At 36.4% G+C, this 22,564-nt stretch overlaps 1 protein-coding gene across 3 annotated transcripts in view; it reads right to left on the bottom strand.

Moving 5' to 3' along the window:
* Nucleotides 1–4,426: 4,426 nt before the first annotated feature.
* ADAD1 (adenosine deaminase domain containing 1) overlaps nucleotides 4,427–22,564 on the bottom strand; it is a 103,589-nt gene continuing 85,451 nt past the window's right edge. For 2 of the 3 annotated variants that reach the window (XM_049631125.1, XM_049631126.1), the window contains exon 13: nucleotides 4,427–4,761. In XM_049631125.1, the coding sequence (XP_049487082.1) occupies nucleotides 4,607–4,761 (155 nt within the window). In that variant the 3' untranslated portion in view covers nucleotides 4,427–4,606. The remainder of the gene's footprint in view (nucleotides 4,762–22,564) is intronic. The other variant, XM_049631128.1, reaches the window with a different exon arrangement.

Here is a 22,564-nt window from a genome sequence, read left to right as displayed (position 1 = left end):
GGTATGGTAAGTGCTAGGTGGGAGCAGAGTGAGTTAGCAAACACTAGTGACCTCCCACCAGCCTTTTCAGAATTAGCTGGGAGGGATATCTGCAAAGCAGGTAGAAGGAAAGCAAGAAAAATACTGTTTGGGGACGGTTACTGTGCCTCTGCTTGTACCACAGAGTTGGGGCTGGTGACACAAAGCCTAAAATATAATTGAAGCTTCAATGTTTGTTCCATGGAACCTCACCAGTTCTTCTGCATTCCAGTGGTTTTCTACAGACAAAAATGTTTCAAAAACTATTTGAGAAGAACCCTTCTTAATGGTAGCAGCTTCTGGGGGCTGCAGGGAGAAGAAATCAATTTGAACAATGGGCTTATATTGTTGGGTAAGAATCAACTGTTAGGAACTGAATGATGAATATTGCTTTGTGTTGTCAGTGGTAATACCTATTCGTGCCTGAGGCTCAAAGTTCTAACAGGTGCTCTCTGTCCTGAAATTTTTTACTGCTTAGAAATGTCAATTTTAGGAATATCTGCTTGCAAATTTCTTTTGAATAGAACTTGTACATCAAATTCTGACCTTACATGATTTCATTGCTTATAATTTAAACCAAAGGTAACTGTCTCTCTGTGTTAAGACCAATATTTTATTTTCTTTTTTCACGAGCTTTTTTGATTTTTTTTGCCTTTTAATTGAATAAACTGTCAGAAGATTCTTTTTCTTTATCTTATTTCTCTTTTATCTTTCTTTCATAAGAGGAGAAGAGAAACAAACAGGAGAGTATCAGTTATGAGGATAATCCATGCTTGATAAAGGGAAAGCTGAGACTTTTTCTCCCACGGACAGAATAGTGTTTATTGTTATTTTAAAGGTGATGCTGCTTTTGTCAAAAATTCAAAAAATATAGAAAGACGTAAAGAAAAAGTAAAAATTATTTTGAAATCACACTATTCAGAAGAGAACCAGTATTAATGTTCTAGTATAGAATTTACATGTTGTCTCTCCATGTATATACAGACAGACAGAAAAAAAGACAGGGAGAGAGAAAATGTATGCAAGAGCCTTTCTAGGTCCTTTGAGAAAAGCCTGGTACTACCCTTTGAACCAGTGCCTTAATGTTGTCACCTAGGGAAGAAAGACAGATAAGCAAACCCCGTGTTTCAAAATTACCCATAACATAGCAGCTCCACAGATCAAATTAACCACACAGGACAGCCCTAAAGATCACTCAGGAAAATTGCTAGAACCACACTGTTATCTTGTTTCCAGAGCGTTACAGAACGTCTATGAGGAAACTCATAAACTATAAAGCATTGTCTTTGACGTACATAGTCATCTGATAGAGGCCACAACTCTTGAGTGGCTCAAAATACCACAAAAGTGGGTGGGGAGTGCTTCTACTCAGGGAGAGTCCTTTAACCTCATTTCCCTGTGTCTGATACTGCAGAAAGTCCAAGTAGTTTTAGTTTACCTTTATAATTGGAGAAGGCATTCCAGAAGGACTCTAACAAAACATTTGGAATCCATTAGTTGCTGCTTTGCACCCAGGATAAACTTTCTTTCTTTTTTCTTTTCTTTTTTTCTTTTCGTTTTTTTCTTTCTTTTCTTTTCTTTCCTTTCCTCTTTTCTTTTCCTTCTTTTCTTTTTTCTTTCCTGTTTCTTTCTTTCTTTCTTTCTTTCTCTCTCTCTCTCTTTCTCTTTCTTTCTTTCCCAAGTTTTTATTTAAATTCTAGTTAGTTAACATATATGGTAAAATTGGTTTCTGGTGTAGAACTTAGTGATTCAGCACATACATATTAAAGAATCCAGAGCTCATCACAAGTGCCCTCCTTAATACCCATTGCACATTTAGCCCATCCTCTGCACACCTTCTCTCCATCAACCCTCGGTTTGTTCTTTATAGTCCCTTATGGTTTGCTTCTTTGTCTCTTTTTGTCCTTCCCATATGCTCATCTGTTTTGTTTCTTAAATTCCACATATGAGTGAAATCATACGGTATTAGTCTTTCTTTGATTTATTTCACTTAGCATAATACACTCTAGCTCCATCCACATCGTTGCAAATGGCAAGATTTCATTCTTTTTCTCCTTTTTTAAGATTTCATTCTTTTTGATAGCTCAGTCAGTAATAGTCCATGTATATATATGCCACATCTTCTTTATCCATTCATCAGTCAATGGACTTTTGGGATCTTTCCATAGTTTGGCTATTGTTGATAATGCTGCTATAAACATCAGGGTGCATATGCCCCTTCAAACTGTATTTTTGTATCCTTGGGGTAAATGCCAGAAGTGGAATTGCTGGATCATAGGGTAGTTTTATTTTTAATTTTGGGGGGACCAAAAATTACTCTTCTCCAGAGTAGCTGCACTAGTTTGCATTCCCACCAACAGTGTAAAAGTGTTCCTCTTACTCTGTATCTTCACCAGTCTCTTGTTTTCCTGTGTTGTTAATTTTTGCTATTCTGACAGGTGTAAACTGGGTTACTTTCATCAAAGCAAGAATTTAAAAACAACATAACCTGATATAAAACAAAAATTTTTATTAACAGGGAAAGAGGACTGATGCTGGTATAATCCCTCACATGGTTTTCAGTATAGGAGTGGTGTTCCCTCTCAGTGAGAGAGTAGAAAGAGTTGGACTTTGGAGTCACATAGTTCTGAGTCAAATGCCACTCACTTAAGGGTGTATATTATATATCACATGCAATATTTGGGACATATTTACACTAAAGAATAATTTATTGTTTATCTGAAATGCAATTTTGACTGTGCATCCTATATTTTTATTTGCTAAATCTGGCATCCCTACACTCACTCCATGTATGACCACATACAAGTTACTTTATTTCTCAGAATCTCCAGCTCTACATATGTAAAGTGTGAGATAACAATAACTAATTCTTAGGTGACTGAAAAGCACCTAGAATTCACTCATTAGATATTACTGAGTGTCTACTATGACAAGGGCTCTGGCATAGGCCAGGGAAATAGAGGCTGTCCTGCTGAAGATTATACTAAACGGTTAACTGAACAATTGGTTACTTCCTTAAACTGAGATGAGCACAACAGAAAAGCACAGGATGTTATGAGATAGAGACCCATACCCTGTAACTGGTCACAGGAGCTTTTCTTAAAGAAATGACACTTGGGGGCGCCTGGGTGGCTCAGTCGGTTGAGCGTCCGACTTCGGCTCAGATCATGATCTCACAGCTCGTGAGTTCAAGCCCCGCGTCGGGCTCTGTGCTGACAGCTCAGAGCCTGGAGCCTGCTTCTGCTTCTGTGTCTCCCTCTCTCTCTGCCCCTAACCCACTCACATTCTGTCTCTGTCTCTCTCAAAAATAAATAAACATTAAAAAAAAATTAAAAAAAAAAAAGAAATGACACTTGAACGTGGATGCATATATTCATAGATGTGTACTTGTCAGTACTTGAAACTCAAAACACCTCTTTCTCTCAAACCTGTCTTTTGTCCTAAGTCCTTAAACTTCAGTTAAAAGGACAGAATTCATAGGTTACCCATTACACAAACCTGACAGTCATTCTGAACTCATTCCTGACACTCATTTTCTATATCAATTCAATTATCAGTTTTTCTTCCAAACATTCCTCAAACCTGTACCCTGTTCTCCATCTGTACACCCCACTTCCCTCACTGTCTCTTGCATGGCTATTTTGATAGCTTCCTAACCAGTTAATATACTGCTAGTTCTGCTACCTTAAAACTTGTATTTTACACATGAAGTAGGAAATTCTATTATATTTCTCTACTTAAAACATTTTAGTGACTTCCTTTTACCAAAAGCCCATGATTTCCTTCACTTTTCCCTTTATAGCATCTTTAAGAGTCATTCTTGAGTAGCCAATAACCTAATCAGGGAACCAGGGATGTGTTTTAGAGCCAAGGATACTATACACCTCTCCCAAAGTAGATAGCACTGAGAGCCTGCTAGGACACAACAGTAAGTGAAGGATCTAGGAAAACACATGGCTGCTTTTGAGTATTGCTAACAATAATATGCTTGGAAAAAACCCAAAAACAAACAAACCAAAACAAATAAAAAAACACACAAACAAACAAACAAACAAAAAACCCTATAAAAATTCTGCCTTTCCAAACAATCAGTGCCTATTTTACCTTAAACCTTTTGCCAAAACCTGAAGTGTCTGGAAAAGAGGAGCACAGGGAATCCTGGATACATATAAAATGCTGTCACTACTTAGCTTCTTTGGATCTGAACACTTCCTACTACCTAATCTTCATTGCCTGGGAAGCCACATCTGTTCATGAGTTGTATTTGGGTCTCTGGTATTGACTTTCTACATGTATATCACTTCTATATATATGAATGCCCAGTATCCATCAAAAAGTGAAAATATGTATCATATTCCTTCAAGCGCCAGTTGTGAAAAACCATTAGCCAGTTCCCTAGACTCAGAAATCTAGAGTAATTTTTTTTATTTCTGTTTGCCTTAGAACAGAACCACCAGTGTGGGAGGGGAGAGTTCCGTGACAGGATTTAGGAAGCAGGCTCAGAAGGGAAGTTCATATGGAGGAGAGTGATGCTCTGTTCTAACAGTGAAGAGAGTAGGAACTGGAGGCAACAGAAGACAATTACCTCCTACTTGCTGCCTTGGTTCCAAGTAGGTCTGAGATTCCAAGGCGTCATCAGGAGGGCTTCAGTCTTTTCTTTGTTCAGAGTAGGACGAGTCTGAGAATGGTGGAGGTGGACTAGATCCTCTAGTCTTGCCCTATTCTGCATCCAGCTCCTAGATGCTGTGGGAACAAAGCAGGACTTAATGAAGGCCAAAATTAAGTCCCTTTTGCTATAATCCTTTCTACCTCTACTATAGCCTCTTCACACCCTCTGTCCAGTGAGTTATAAGAGATGAAGAGGGAAGATAAGAGAGTTGAAGCAAAGAACAGGACAACTCTTGAGGCTTAGGCAAGGAGACAAAGTCATCTCCACAGTCTGCCAGAGCTTGCCAATCCAAAATGGCAAAGGCCACTTTGGGAGACAGAAGAAGAAAGATAGATTCAAGGAATCCCTTATTCCTCACATGGACACTGTGAAGAAGTTATGAGAATAGATCATACAGGCTATTTGTGGGTAACAAAAAAACAGGTCAGCCACAACTTCCTGCAGCCTCAATTGTGATTCGATTCACCAAACCAACTGGGGTCTTTTGGATAGAAACCCAGGAAGTTGGGCTGAAAACCTGAAACAAGGGGCTATGGATAGCACTGGGTCTCCCATGTCTAGGAGAGTTGCTACAAGTAGACAGCCTGAAGCATTCCTACAGAACAGGGTAGCTGATTGGACATATTTAGATCCTTATGCCTATCATCACCTATTAACTCATTTCCATATGCTGGAAGAAAGTAAATTACTCTGCACTGAAGTCTAAATGCTTATATACATTATCCAGTTTGCAGTGTGCAGAAGATAAGATGTTTGCTTTATGCAGACCCATTCTCTTTGGACACCCACCAGTCAGGCGTTGCCATGGGTCATGAATTCTAGCTAATTATATGGGTCACCATTCCCCCTTCTGGATTAAAATATAAACTTGATAACTGAAATTGCAGCAGCCATTTTGTCACCCTGAGGTGGGAGACATATATAAAAAGACAGATAATCATAGACGATAACCTTGATATTGTCATGTTACTGAGCCAATACAAGTAAATACATATGTCAAGATTTCTTATGTGACACAAATACAAGTCTATTTGCTTACGCCACTACTTTGGGGTTATGTTACTTTCAACCTTAAAGACTTCCTAAATGATCCAGGGAGTCCAGAATTATTAGTGTTGGCTGATGACAAGAGAAAGTATAAAAACCATATGATCATTTCTGTAGATGAGAAAAAAACATCTGACGAAGTTCAACATCCATTCTTGATAAAAACAAAAAACAAAAAACAAAAAACCCTCAAGAAAGTAGGTTTGGAGGGAGCATACCTCAACATAATAAAGGCCATATATGAAAAACCCACAGCTAATATCCTAAATGGGGAACAACCAAGAGCTTTTTCTCTACTGTCAGGAACAAGACAGAGATGTCTGCCTTCACCACTGTTATTTAACTTAGTACTAAAGTCCTAGCCACAGCAATCAGAGAAAAGAAATAAAAGGTATCCAAATTGGCAAGGAAGAAGTAAAGCTTTCACTATTTGCAAATGGCATGATACTATATATCGAAAACCCTAAAGACTCCACCAGAAAACATTAGAATTGATAAATGAATTCAGTAAGGCCGCAGGACACAAAATCAATATACAGAAATCCTTTGCATTTCTATGTACTAGTAGTGAGGTAGCAGAAAGACAAATTAAGAAAATAATCCTATGTACAAATGCATCAAAAATAAGCAAATACCTCAGAATAAATTTAACCAAGGACGTAAAAGACCTATACTCTGAAAACTATAAAACAATGATGAAAGAAATTTAAGAACTCACAAGCAAATGGAAAGATATTCTATGTTCATGGATTAGAAGAATAAATAGTTAAAATGTCCATACTACCCAAAGCGACCTACAGATTCAATGCAATTCCTAAAAAAATACCAACATCATTTTTAACAGAACTGGAAACTCTCCAGTTTCCAAAGGAATAAAAGCTGAACCACTTTCTTACACCATACACAAAAACAAACTCAAAATGGATTAAAGATCTAAATGTGAGACCTGAAACCATAAAAATCCTAGAAAAGAGCACAGGCGGTTTTTCACACATGGCCTTTATTTTCTCTGACATCAGCTATGACATCTTTCTAGATATGTCTCCTGAGGCAAGGGAAACAAAAGCAAACATAAACTATTGGTATTACATTAAAATAAAAGTCTTTTGCATGGCAAAGGAAACAACCAACAAAACTAAAACATAACCTACTGAATAGGAGAAGATAATTTGCAAATGTCCATTAAGAGGTTAGTATCAAAAATACATAAAGAATTTATATAACTGAACACCAAAAAACCCCAAAGAATCCAATTAAAAATGGGCAGAAGACATGAATAGACGTTTCTCCAAAGACATACAGATGGCCAAGAGACATATGAAAAGATGCTCAACATCATTCATCATCAAGGAAATGAAAATCAAAACTACAATGAGATATCACCTCATACCTGTCAGAATGGCTAAAATCAAAACACAAGAAACAACAAGTTGGTGAGGATATGGAGAAAAAGTAACCCTCTTGCAGTGTTGGTGGGAATGCAAACTGCAGCCACTGTGGAAAAGTGTTCCTCAAAAAATTAAAAATAGAATCACGATATGATTCAGTAATCCCACTACTGGCATTTGCAAAAGAATATGAAAACACTAATTTGAAAAGATATATGCATCCTTATGTTTATTGCAGCATTATTTACATAGCCAAATAAACGGAAGCATCTGAAGTGTCCACAGATGATTGGATGGATAAAGAAGATGTGGTATATATACATAATGAAAAAGAATGAAATCTTGCCATGTGTAGCAACATGGACACATTTTGAGAATATAATGCTAAGTGAAATAAGTTAGTCAGAGAAAGACAAATGCCATATGATTTTATTTGTACGTGGAATTTAAGAAACAAAATAAATGAACAAAGGGATAAAGAGACAAACAAAAAAAAAAAAAAAAAAAGACTCAACTATAGAGAACAAACTGATAGTTACCACAGGGGAAGTAGATAGGGTGGATGGGTGAAACAGTGAAAGGGTTTAAGAGTACACTTATCATGATGAGCATTGAGTAATGTATAGAACTGTACATTAACTAAACTGGAATTAAAATAAATATTAAAAATAAATAAAGTGTTGGTTGCTGACAATGACTTAAGCCAAAAGCAAAATGACAAATGCATAGCTTTGTCAAATAATTTTTCTGTCAGTCCCTACTCAGACTTTTGAAGTAGCAGAGCACAGGGAGCAAGTTGGCTAGAACTCATAAATGGAATTTTAAAAAAAAAGGATAAACAAAAAGCAGATCAGAACTATAAATACAGAGACAAACTGATGGTTGCCAGATTGGAGGAGGGTGGGGGTGGGGGTAGGGCAAAATGAGTGAAGGGGAGAGAGAAATACAGGCCTTCCATTATGGAATGATAAAGTCACAGCAATAAAAAAGCAGAACATAAAGAACAGTCAATGATATTGTCATATCTATGTAATGGGACGGATAGTAGTTATACTTGTGGTGAACACAGCATAATGCATAAACTTGTCAAACCACTCAGTTTTACACCTGAAACGAATGTAACATTGTGTGTCAACTGTACTTAAATAAAAATAAAAAGAAAAAGAAAAAAGAAAGTTGGCTAGAGAAAAGGTATTAGGAAGTTAGAACTTTCATTTGCATATCAGTGTACCCTGGCAAAGGCTTGTCTATAGAGGATCTTGGAGATAATGTTCCAACATTCATTTTACCTCAGTAAATTAGTGTAAGCCAATTATGATAAGACTATGCCCCCTTTTAACTGGCTAATTGGGGGATGAGTAGACCAAAGCCAATATGGATCAAGGACCTACTGGAGTTCCCGGGAAAAAGGGCTAGTTTCAGTCTCCTGCTAGAAATAATCAAAGAAGAATATTATTCTAGTATATTATGCTAGCAGCCATATTATGACCATGAGAGTAACCAGTTTTAGCAGGAAGCCAACTCTGTGGCAGCAGAGAATTGGGGTCCCTAATGACATCTCTAAGCTGCTAAATCAATTGGCCCTGGAGTCTACCTGACTTTTAGAATTCCTAATATATGAAATAAATGTCTTTGGTGTTCAGACCAATCTAAAGCAGCCCTTCTGTTACTTATGACTGGGGGTATTCTAGTATATGTGCTGCCGAAGCAAGCACATGACTGGGAGTATTCTATCTGACATGGAATTTGGTCCCTGAAACTGATGTGCTACAAATCTCAGACCCTAAAATGTGATGTGGAATTTGCTGAATGGAGAAAAGTGGGACCAGTAACAATGGGCACTATGCTATTATTCCTAGTTGAAAGGTTCTAGAAACTTGCTTGAGAAACGGTTAGTAAAACTATTTCACCTGGGGGACAGATATATGCCACTAAAGCTGTAGTATTTGAGGAAATGATGGGAAAAATCAAGAAGATCAGCTGCTTCTTGCTGCCTATGGAACTAAAGGTGGTTCATCTGATAGCAGAAAAGAAGAGAATACACATCTTTTCCAAGAGAGACCTTTTATGTCTATAACCCATATTCTAAGTTTTTTGAGAGTCCAATAATTTTGACCCTTGCATGCTGAAAACAAACAGACAAACCAAAAAACAAACAAACAAACAAACAAACAAAACCACCCAAGTGTTTTCTCCCAAGAGGGAGGAAGAGGAGTGGAGTGTAAATATCCATAGACAAGGTTTGAGGGGCTCCCAGAAACTCTAACCACGATGATTGGTGAAGATCAGCTTCCTTGCTGAAGCCAATCCATAAAGACTGGGAGAGGTGGTTGTTTCTTCAAATGTGCAGACACCAATGCAAAGCCACAAGGAACATAAAGATTCAGGGAAATATGACACAATCAAAAGAACAAAATAAACCAGCCCTAAAGAAATGGGTATCTATGTATTTACTGATAAAGAATTCAAAACAATCATCTTAAATAAGTTCAGTGAGCCACAAAAGAACACAGATAACTAAATGAAATTAGAAAACCAATATATGAAAAAAAAAGAAGTTAACAAAGAAATGGAAATTATAAAAAAGAACCAAACAAATTCTGGAGCTCAAGAATTTAACAATTGAACTGAAAAATTCAATAGAGAACTTCAACATTTAACTCGACCAGGCAAAAGAAAGAACCGGCGAACTTGAGGACAAGTCACTTGAGATTATTTAGCCAGAGGCACAAAAAATAAAAATAATGAGAAAGCGTGTAAGAAACCCTCAGGGAATTATGGGACACCATCAAATTTACCAATATGCACATTAAAGAAGGAGAGAGAAATAGGGACAGAAAGCTTATTTAAAGAAATAATAAAGGAATTTATTTCAACACAATAAAGACCATCTATGATAAGCGATAGCTAACATCATACTAGTGAACAATAAAAGCTTTTCCTCTAAGATCAGTAACAAGAAAAGGATGCCCATTCTTGCCACATCTATTCAGCACAGTACTAAAAGTCCTAGTTAGGGAAATTAGACAAGAAAAAGAAGTAAAAGGCATTTGAGTAAGAAAAAAAGATTTAAAAGTGTCTCTCTTTGCAGATGACATGATCTTATAGGCAGAAAACCCTAAAGTGTATACACACACACACATACACACACACACACACACGTTAAACTAATAAGCAAAATCAGTAAAGTTGTGGGATACAAAATTAACATACAAAAATCAGATGTGTTTCTATAACTATCAATGAGCTATTTGAAAAAGAAATTAAGAAAACAATTCTATTTACAATTGTATCAAAAAGAATTACTTAGGAATAAACTTAACCAAAGAGGTGAAAGACTTACACACTGAAAACTACAAAACACTGGTAAAAGAAATTAAAGAAGACAAAAATAAATGGAAACATGCCAATCACAGATGGGAAGATAATATTATTTAATATCCATACCACCCAAAGAAATCTATAGATTCCATGTTATCCTCCTCAAAATTCCAATGACATTTTTTATATTAAAAACATTTTTTTAAATGTTTCCTTATTATTTTTTTAGAGAAAGAGACAGAGCATGACCAGGCGAGGGGCAGAGAGAGAGGGAGGCACAGAATCTGAAGCAGGCTCCAGGCTCCGAGCAGTCAGCATAGAGCCCAATGCAGGGCTTGAACCCATGAACCATGAGATCATGATCTGAGCTGAAGCTGGACACTTAACTGACTGAGCCACCTAGGTGCCCTGACATTTTTTACATTTTTACAGAAATAGAAAAAAATATCCTAAAACTCATTTGGAACGACGGAGGTTCCCAAATAGTCAAGACAATCTTGAGAAAGAAAAACAAAGCTGAAGCCATTATACTTCTTGACTTCAAAATATATTACAAATCTACAGCAATTAAAACAGTATGATTCTGGTATAAAGACAGACATATAGACCAACGGAACAGAATAGAGGGCCTGGAAATTAACGAATGCATATATAGTCAATTAATTTTCAGCAAAAATGCCAATAATACACAATGGGGAAAGTATAATCTTTTTAACAAACTGTGTAGGGAAAACTGGGTATCCACATGGAAAAGAATGAAATTAGACCCTTATCTTATGCCATACACAAAAATCAATTCTAAATGGCTTAAAGACTTAAATGTAAGACATGAAACTGCAGGGGTACCTGGGTGGCTGAGTCAGTTAGGCTTCCAACTCTTGATTTTGGCTCAGGTCATAATCTCACAGTTCGTGAGTTCAAGCCCTGTGTCGGGCTCTGTGCTGACAGCTCAGAGCCTGCTTGGGATTCTCTCTTTCCCTCTCTCTCTGCCCCTCCCCGACTTGTGCACATGTTCTCTCTCTCAAAATAAATACAAAAAGTTTAAGAAAAAGACAGGAAACTGTAAAGTTCCTAGCAGAAAACATAAGGGAAAATCTTGACATTGGTCTTAGCAATGATTTCTTGGATATGATACCAATAGCACAGTCAACAAAAGCAAAAATCCACAAGTAGGACGACATCAAAACTAAACAACATTTGCACAACAAAGGACAGTAAACAGAATAAAAGGCAATCCACAGAATGGGAGAAAATATTTGCAAACCATATATCTGATAAGGGATTAGTATCTGAAATACATTAAAGAACTGCTATAACTCAATTGCTGAAACCAACATTAAATTACCTAATTAAGAAATGAGCAAGGGCTTGAATAGACATTTTTCCAGAGAAGACATACAAATGACAACATATATGTGAAAAGAAGCTCAACATCACTAATTATTAGGGAAATGCAAATCAAAACTGCAATGAGGTATCACCTCACACTTGCTAGAATGGCTTTTTTTTAAATCCAAAAGATAACAAGTATTGGTAAGAATGTGGAGAAATTGGAGCACTCGTACACTGTTGGTGGAAATGTAAAATGGTGCGGCAGCTATGGAAAAGAATATGGTGGTTCATTAGAAAATTAAAAATTGAACTATCATATGAACTAGCAATTCCACTTCTGGGTATAGTCAAAAGAATTGAAATCAGGATCTCAAAGAGATATATAAATTCTTATGTTCACTGCAGCATTATTCACAATAGCCAAGATATGGAAACAACCTAAATATCCATCAATGAATGAATGGATAAAGAAAATATGATATATATATATATATATATATATATGTATATATATATATATATTTCAGAGTATTATTCAGCCTTAAAAAAGAAGGATATCCACCATATGCAATAACATGGACAAACTTGGAGGACATTTTGCTAATTGAAATAAGTCCATCACAGAGAGGTAAACACTGCGTTATTCCACTTATGTGAGGTACCTAAAATAGTTCAACTTATAGAAACCAAGAGTAGAATGGTGGTTGCCTGGGTCTAGGGGAGCAGGGGAAATGGAAAGCTGTTGTTGAATTAGTATAGCATTTCACATGTGCAAGATGAATAGGTTCTAGGGATCTGCTATAAGATATAGTGCCCACTGTTAACAATATGATTAATATGATTAATAATATGATTAATATATGATATTGTATGCTCAAATTGTTAACAGGGCATATCTCATATTAAGTGTTATTACTACAAAAAGCAGGGAGAGTACAAAGATAGATACGTTTATTACCTTAATTGTGATAATAGTTTCATGGGTATGCCTATGTCCAAACTCATCAAATTTTGTACATTAAATAAATGCATTTTTTTGTGTACCAATTATACCTCAATAAAGTTGTGGGGGAAAACAGTTTATAAAGTCTAAAAGCATTTGCATTCTTAGAAATTAGGTTAGAAATTAGATATGGTTGAAATTAGGTTAGAAATTAGATATGGTTGAGCTATCTCTTTAGTGTGGTTAATCATAAAATGTGGGAAAAATTTCCAACTTAATGAAGTGCCTGTCCATGAAATATTTTATTCACACACATATTACTGACAGAATTAAGATATAATGGTTGTTTCTATGACTTCTCATTCATAGAATATCTAAATCTCTCTTGTATACCATGGGTTTGTGGTTTTATCTTTGTTTTCCCATTGTAAATCTCATACTGACTTAAAACAGGAAAGAGTTACTTTTTCTCAGAAAGTGATTCTCTCAGAGGATGAACATTTGAATAGAAGCAATTGGGAACAATTGAGTACGGGGAATCCAAGCACACTGATGCCAATTTTCCCTGCAAGCTTTCTTATTGTCTATCTGGAGACACAAAAGAAATATCTTGTTTGATAATTTAGATTGAATAGTAAATTTGGAGACAGTGGGAGGTCAACCATTTCCCACTAACTTAATTTAATAAATTTCATATAATGCCTACTTACTATTTATTACTTGGATAGAAATTTTAAGCCTGCTATATATTGCCAAGCAAACACTGAAAGCCAGTAGAATGGTTATGGGGTGGATATTTGAAAGAATGTTAAAGATTTTAGTATGGCTATTTTCTTCCAAAATTCTACAAAAACTGCAGATACTCACAGGTAAAAGTAGATGATAAAAAGATTGGTTTGCCTCTATTTGATGAAATGGAGATAACGCTTCAACCCAGAAATACACTATTCCACAGAAAAGGGAAGGTAGAAAATGAGATTTCTCTCTGCAGTTATCATTCTTTTGTGTGATTGAAAGCGCAAACTTCAGTCCACATAACTCAGGCAATATGAAAATAGGTGTCTCTCAGTCATGTTAACACAACCTTCAATTAATAAACATTATTTCCTTTCATCCATGAATCTACTCTTACCATCCTGGCATTCATGTTTTACAAAATTAAAGATGTTTGTAATGTTATTTAAATTGTAAACTACATGAATCCAAGAAGGAACATGTATGAAAAAATAAGCACAAGAAGAAATATGACAAATGGGGTGACTAAGTTTTTCTTTGATTGTTATCTGCTCAGTGGGGCAGAAGAAATAGTCTTTCACTCAGCTATCTAAGACAACTCTTCAGTTCTTTTTAGCCAGAAAATTAGCAATATGTAGATTAATAGAAAGTTCAATGTTAGGGAATGAACTACATATCACACTAAATGGTTATGGTAACTGTGAAATACAAACTTTATCTATCCCAGTTTAAATACACATCATAATTCTCTCAAAATATATAGCATAATCACAAAGAGAACATCATAAAAGCATGTCATTTAACTATGAATAGTAGTATTAAGACGGAAAAGTTTCATGGAAAGGTCAACTTTTCATTTCAGATTATATATAAATATAAAAAAAAAATCAGGGAAAGGAGTTAATATGGTGGAGCAGCATGGAGACCCTGAGCTTGTCTTGTCCCTGAAAAGCAGCTAGATCAGCACCAAACCATTTTGAACACCTAAGAAATTGATCTGAGAATTAACACAACAATCTTAATAACTTGGGCCCCAGAACTTTCCAGGTACATGGTGCAGAGAGGTGAACTGGATGAGAAAAAAGCCACGGAGGGTAGGGAGCTGTTTTTTGGAGAGAGACAGAGAGAGAAAGGGGGAGAGTGCAGCACATTGGGATCGTGCAAGAAAAGCACTTCCCCAAAAGTAGCTGGAGAGAAAGAGTGAAAACACTCACAAGGGGCTGAACAAGAAATTTCTTCCCCCAAACCATCGACAGGCAGAAAGGAGAGGGTTTTAATACCATCAGGATTCTATAAACAGTGGAGTGCAGAGTCTGAAGTTTTGGAGCTCGGTGTCTGGCAGTATTCTGGTGGGGAAGCAGGGTAAAGAGCTGCTTTACCAGAGCTGGCAGCAGTGTCTGAGGGATCTGTGTGCCACACAGGGAAAAGTGGTTCCCCTGCTTGGAGTGCATTTTGTAGAGGCCATAAAGCCTCCCCACAGGCAAGGGTACCAGGTGGACCCCAGAGAGCAGCCACATTTGCTGGTATTGGGACAAAGACACGAGAGGGTGGTGAAACCTAGAGCTGGCTATGTTGTGATTTGCCATAATCTCTGAACATCTGACATTGCACGATCACATAAACATTTTCTGGGGCAAGCCAGCACCTGGCTATTGCTCAGCAAGACCCTCCCCCAGAGAGTTGGTGCAGGTCCAAGCCTCAGGGATCTCTGAAGCATGGGGTTTTGAACACAAACCCATCTGAGATAAAACTCTGGAGGGAGGTGCTGCCTGGTAGGTGGACAGCTTGGACATGGACAGGGTAGAGGCAAGGAGTGGATGGAGGCTTGAGACAAAGGAGTGGGGCTTGATCACAGGTGGGTGAGTGCACCAAAGTCCTATAACAGAGACTAGGGAGCTGGGTGAAGCCATTTCCACCTCTCCCACATATGAGCATGTTGGTGCATGGACATGCGCAACACAATAATCCACCCCAGTAAGCTAAGCTAAGCAGCACCACCTAGGGGAGAATGGAGCCATTACACCAAGCCCCACCCAACTGCACCCTAGAAGGACATCCCCTAGAAGACCAGCACAAGTCACTCCACCTGCTTAGTGTAAGTCTTCATAGTTTCACTTCTAGAGGAAACTGGATGTAACTTCATTCAGGTTTCACTCTGTTTGCTGGGTTATTTATTTGTTTTCTTTGCTTCTATTTTTAAATTGTTTTCTTTTTCTTTCTTCTCTTCCTCTTTCTCAGATACAGAAAGAGAAAAATTTATTTTGTTTTTTTTTACTTTTACTTTATTTTTAAATTTTTATTCTATTTCATTTTTTTATTTTATTATGTAATATTTTTTAGTTTTTAAATTTTTTCTTACCTTTTCCCCCCTTTCTGCTCTATTCTATCAAGCTTCTTTCGACATGCTGACCAAGACACACCTAGGATCTAGCATCCTTTATTTGATTTTTTTGATTTGTTTTTAAGTCCTTATTTTTTATTTTTTTCTTCCTCCAAAATGACAAAATTAAGGAATTCACCCCAAAAAGAACAGGAAGAAATGACAGCCAGGGGCTTAATCAACACAGATATAAGCAAGATATCTGAACTAGAATTTAGAACCATATGACCAGGAATACTAGCTAGGGTTGAAAAAAACCATAGAATCCCTTTCAGTGGAGATAAAAAAATAAAATCTAGTCAGGATGAAATTAAAAATGCTATAAACTACACACAATCTCAAATAGGTTTCACGAAGGCAAGGATGGATGAAGCAGAGCAGTGAATCAGCGATATAGATGGTAAAATTATGGAGAATAATAAAGCAGAAAAAAGGAGGGAAACAAAGGAAAAAGATCACGATACAAGACTCAGAGAACTCAGTTATTTATTAAAAAGGAATAACAACTGAATCATAGAGGAGTCCCAGAAGATGAAGAGAGAGAAAGAAGGGCAGAAGGTTGATGTGAGCAAACTATGTTGGAAAACCTTCCTAATCTGGGGAAGGACACAGACATCAACATCCAGGAAGTACAGAGAACTCCCACTAGATTCAACAAAAACTGACCATCACCAAGGCATATCATAGTCAAATTCATAAAATACACAGACAAGGAAAGAATTATAAAAGCAGCAAGGAAAAAAAGTCGTTAACCAATAAGGGAAGAGAGATCAGGTTCGCGGCAGACCTATTCACAGAAACATAGAAGGCCAGAAAGGAGTGGCAAGATATAGCCAACATGCTGAATTGGAAAAATATGCAGTCAAGAATTCTTTATCCAGCAAGACTGTCATTTAAAACAGAAGGAGAGATAAAGAGTTTGCCAGATAAACAAAAACCAAAGGAGTTTTGACCACTAAACCAGCTCTGCAAAAAATTTTAAGGGAGACTATCTGGAGAAAAGACAGAACAAAACAAAACAAAAAAAGACCAAAAGCAAAAAGACTAGAGAGGACCAGAGAACATCACCAGAAACACAAAGTCTATGGGCAACATAATGGCACTAAATTCATACTTTCAGTACTCACTCTAAATGTCAATGGACTAGGGGTGTGTGGGTGGCTCAGTCAGTTAAGCATCTGACTCTAGATCTCGGCTCAGGTCATGATCTCACGGTTTTGTGAGTTCGAGCCCCACATCGGGCTCTGTGCTGACAGTATGGAGTCTGCTTGAGATTCTCTTTCTCTTCTTACTTCTCTGCCACTTCCTCACTCATGCTGTCTCTCTCTCAAAATAAACAAACATTAAAAATTAAAAAAAAAAATGTCAATGGACAAAATGCTCCAATCAAAAGACATAGGGTATCCCAATGGATAAGAAAATAAGACACATCTATATGCTGCTTACAAGAGACTCATTTTACACCTAAAGACACCTTCAGTTTGAAAGTAAGGGGATGGAGAGCCAACTATTATGCTATGGTCATCAAAAGGAAGCTGGAGTAGCCATACCAATATTAAACTAGATTTAAAAAAATTTTTTTAATGCTTATTTATTTTTGAGAGAGAGACAGACAGCGAGTGGGGAAGGGGCAGAGAGAGGGAGACACAGAATCGGAAGCAGGTTCCAGGCTCCAAGCTGTCAGTACGGAGACCGACGTGGGGCTCAAACTCATGAACCATGAGATCATGACCTGAGTCATGCCTCTTAACCTACTGAGCCACCCATGTGCTCCTAAACTAGATTTTGGAATAAATACTGTAACAAGAGATGAAAAGGGGCATTGTATCATAATTAAGGGGCCTATCCATCAAGAAGATCTAACAATTGTAAATATTTATGCCCCCAATGTGAAACGCCCAAATATATAAATCATTTAATCACAAGCATAAAGAAACTTATTGATAATAATACCATAATAGTAGGGGACTTCAACACCCCACTTAAAGCAATGGACAGATCATCTAAGCAGAAAATCAACAAGGAGACAAGGGCTTTGAATGACACACTGGACTGAATGGACTTAACAGATATATTCAGAATATTTCATCCAAAAGCAGAATACACATTCTTATGCAGTGCACATGGAACATTTTCCAGAATAGATCACATACTGGGTCACAAATCAGTCCTTAACAAGTACAAAAAGATCAAGATCATACCTAGTATATTTTCAGACCACAACACTATGAAACATGAAATCAACCACAAGAAAAAATTTGGAAATACCATGAATACTTGGAGATTAAATAACATTCTACTAAATAACGGAAGGGGTAATCAAGAAATTAAAGAGGAAATTAAAAAGTACATGGAAGCCAATGAAAATGAAAGCACAACAGTGCAAAACCTCTGAGACTCAGCAAAGGTGGTCATAACAGGGAAATATATAGCAATACAGGACTTCCTAAAGAAGGAAGAAAAGTCTCAGATATACAATCTAAACTTAGACCTAAAAAATCTGGAAAAAGAACAGGAAATAAATCTCAAAACTAGCAAAAGAAGGGAAATAATAAATATTAGACCAGAAATCAATGATATCGAAATAAAACAAAATAGTAGAACAGATCAATGAAACCAGGAGCTGATTCTTTGCAAGAATTAAAAAAATTGACAAACCTCTAGCCAGTTTGATCAAAAATTAAAAAAAACACAAATAAATACAATCACAAATGAAAGAGGAGAGATCATAATCAACACCACAGAAATACCAACAATAATAAGAGAATATTATTAGCAATTATATCCCAACAAATAGGGCAATCTGGAAGAAATGGACAAATTACTAGAAATATATAAACTAGAAAAACTGAAACAGAAATAAATAGATAACTTGAACAGACCCATAACCAGTAAGAATTGGATCAGTAATCAAAAGTCTCCCAACAAACAAGAGTTCAGGGCTGGAAGGCTTTCCAGGGGAATTCTACCAAACATTTAAGGACTAACACCTATTCTTTGGAAGCTGTTCCAAAAAATAGAAGTGGAAGGAAAACTTCCAAACTCATTCTATGAGGCCGGCATTACCATGATTGCAAAACCAGATGAAGACTCCACTAAAAAGAACTATAGACCAATTTCCCTGGCGAACATGGATGCAAAAATTCTCAACAAGATTCTAGCAAACTGGATCCAATAATACATTAAAAGAATTATTCACCACGATCAAGTAGGATTTATACCTGGGATGCAGGGCTGGTTCAATATCTGCAAATCAATGTGATAAATCACATTAATGAAAGAAAGGATAAGAACTACTTGAGCCTTTCAATAGATGCAGAAGAAGCATTTGACAAAATACAGCATCCTTTCTTGATAAAATCCCTCAAGAAAGTAGGGGTAGAAGGATCATTCCTAAAGATTATAAAGGCGATATATGAAAGACCAACAGCTAATATCATCTTCAAAGGAGAAAAACTGAAAGCTCTCCCCCTACGGTCAAAAACACAAAAGAGATGTCCATTCTCACCAATGTTATCCAACACAGTGTTGGAAGTCCTAGCCTCAGCAATCAGACAACACAAAGAAATAAAAGGCATCCAAATCAGCAAGAAGAAGGTCAAACTCACTCTTCACAGATGACATGATACTCTATGTGGAAAACCCAAAAAACTCCACCAAAAAATTGCTAGAACTGATACATGAATTCAGCAGAGTCACAGGATATAAAATCAATGTACAGAAATCAGTTGCATTCTGATACACCAATAATGAAGCAGAAAGAGAAATCAAGGAATCAATCCCATTGACAATTACACAAAAAACCATAAAATACCTAGGCATAAACCTAACCCAAGAGGTGAAAAAAATCTATACACTGAAAACTATAAAAAACTTATGAAAGAAATTGAAGACACACACACAAAAATGGAAAAACATTCCATGCTCATGGATTAGAAGAACAAATATTGTTAAAATGTCAATACTACCCAAAGCAATCTACATATTCAATGCAATCCCTATCAAAATAACACCAGCATTCTTCACAGAGCTAGAACAAACAGTCCTAAAATTTGTATGGAATGAGAAAAGACCCCAAATAGCCAAAGTAATCCTAAAAAAGAAAACCAAAGTTTGAGGCATCACAATTCCACACTTCAAGCTGTATTACAAGCTGTAATCACCAAAGCAGTATGGTATTTGGCACAAAAACAGACACATAGATCAATGGAACAGAATAAAGGACCCGGAAGTGGACATACAAACATATGGCCAACTAATATTTATAAAGCAGGAAAAGAGTATCCAATGGAAAAAAGACAGTCTCTTCAGCAAATGGTGCTGGGAAAACTGGACAGCGACATGCAGAAGAATGAGCCTGGATCACTTTCTTACACCAAACACAAAAATAAACTCAAAATGGATGAAAGACCTAAACGTAAGACAGGACGCCATCAAAATCCTATAGAAATATACAGGTAACAACCTCTTTGACCTCAGCTGCAGCAACTTCTTATTTGACAAGTCTCCAGAGGCAAGGAAAACAAAAACAAAAATCAACTATTGGGACTTTGTCAAGATAAAAAACTTCTGCACAGTGAAGGAAACAGTCAGCAAAACTAAAAGGCAACCTATAGAATGGGAGAAGATATTTGCAAGTGACATATCAGATAAAGGGTTAGTATCCAAAATCTACAAAGAATTTATCAAACACCCAAAAAACAAATAATCCAGTGAAGAAATAAGCAAAAGACATGAGTAGACACCTTTCCAAATAAGACACCCAGATGGCTAACAGACAAATGAAAAACTGCTCAACATCACTCATCATCAGGGAAATACAAATCAAAATCACAATGAGATACCAACTCACACCAGTCAGAATGGCTAAAATTAACAATTCAGGCAACAACAGATGTTGGTGAGGATGTGGAGAAAGAGGAACCCTTTTGCACGGCTGGTAGGAATGCAATGGGCAAAACACATAAAATCCCTGGCTTCACAGAGTATATATTAATGTGGGAGGACTCAGACAATTAAAGAATAAATAAGAAATTATGCAGTGTAACTAGAAGGTGACAATAAGCTATAGGGGGGAAAAAGCAGGGAAGGAAGGTAGCTAGTTCTTCAGAGGTCAATACTAATAAGGTGATCAGAAAAAGTCTTTCAAAGAAAAACATTTGAGCAAAGAATTGAAGAAGGTGAAGGAATAAGTCAAGTGGATATTGGAGTAGACATCATTTCACGCAGAATACCAAATGCAATGGCCCTGAGGCTGTCACATGCTGTTTTGTTCAAGGAGCAGTAAGGAAGCCAGTGTGAATTGGAGGTAAGAGAGAAGAGTAGTGAGAAATCACATTATTGAGGTCAGATGAGAGGGGTCTTGTAAGCCAATTAATGACTTTGGCTTTTACTTTTGGGGAGATAGGAAGCCACTTGAAGATTCTGATAAGCATGACATAAATTGATTTATATTTTAGAATGATCATTCCATCTCCTGTGTGAAAAGAGGCTTTTAGTGGAACAAGAACTGAGGGAAGGAGCACCATTTAAGAAAATGATTGAAATATTAAAACAATTGTTGAACATGCCTTAGACTAGAATGGTAGAGATAGCTATGGTTAGAAGTGCTTGATTAAATATCAATTCTGAAGCTAGAACCAGTAAGATTTTTTGACAGATTGAATATGGTGTACAAAAGAAAGAAAGAAAACAAAGATGATTGCATAGATTTTTGTTTTGAGCAGTTAGTAGACTATGGAATTCCTAATAATGAGTGACAGGGAAGACCTGTGGAACCACCTTTTCTGGAACCATTGCCACATTTCTACAGTATTTGTTGGTACAGTTATTTATCTTAAATATATTTTTTAAACATTCAAATATACCGAAGTGTTGAAGAATACCATTTTAATTTGCTACTGAAAGAAAAAGCATTACTGCTTCTTCAGTGTTTGGACCTTAATTTGGTGATGATAATTGGCAGCAAGAGTAGTGATTGAATGCCATGTGGTATCTTTTACTATTTAAATGAAAATTTAAAATTTTAATCTATTGATTTCATTCTTAACTGTAATAATACAGTTGTTTTATATATGCTGGTTATATATGCAATTCTTAGAGATAAATATAGCTTCATATAGGGACATTACTTCAGTACAGCCACAAACCAAAAGCATACTGCATGTGTTTCAACCACAATTATGAAACCTGCAAAACAAAGTAACAACTTTGAGATATAATCTACACACCATAAATGTACAATTCAGTGGTTTTTAGTATATTCATGAACTTAGGAAACTCACTACTATCTAATTTGAGAACATTTTCATCACCCCAAAAAGAAACCCCATACCCACTAGCACTCACTTCCTATTCTCTTATCCCAAACTCTGGAAATGAATGAATTACTTTCTGCCACGATGGGTTTGCTTTTTCTGGACATTTTATATAAACAGAATCATACAATCAGCTTTTTGAAATTTGCATTATGTTTTCAAGGTTCACCCGTGGCAGAATATATCAGTACTTCAGTATTTTTATTGCCAAATAATATTCCATTGTATGGATATGCTACATTTTATTTATCCACTTTCTGGCTATTTTAATTAATGTTGGTGCTAACATTTGTTTACAAGCTTTTCGATGTGCTTTCATTTTCTTGGGCATATATCTAAGAGTGGAACTGCTGGGTCATACAGTACTCCAAGTTTAATATATATATATATATATATATATATATATATATAATT

The sequence above is a fragment of the Panthera uncia genome, chromosome B1 (assembly GCF_023721935.1).
Source record: "Panthera uncia isolate 11264 chromosome B1, Puncia_PCG_1.0, whole genome shotgun sequence".
NCBI classification, from domain to species: Eukaryota; Metazoa; Chordata; class Mammalia; order Carnivora; family Felidae; genus Panthera; species Panthera uncia.
The sequence above is the reverse complement of the archived record's forward strand: the minus strand, read 5'-3'. Positions and strand labels throughout refer to the sequence as shown.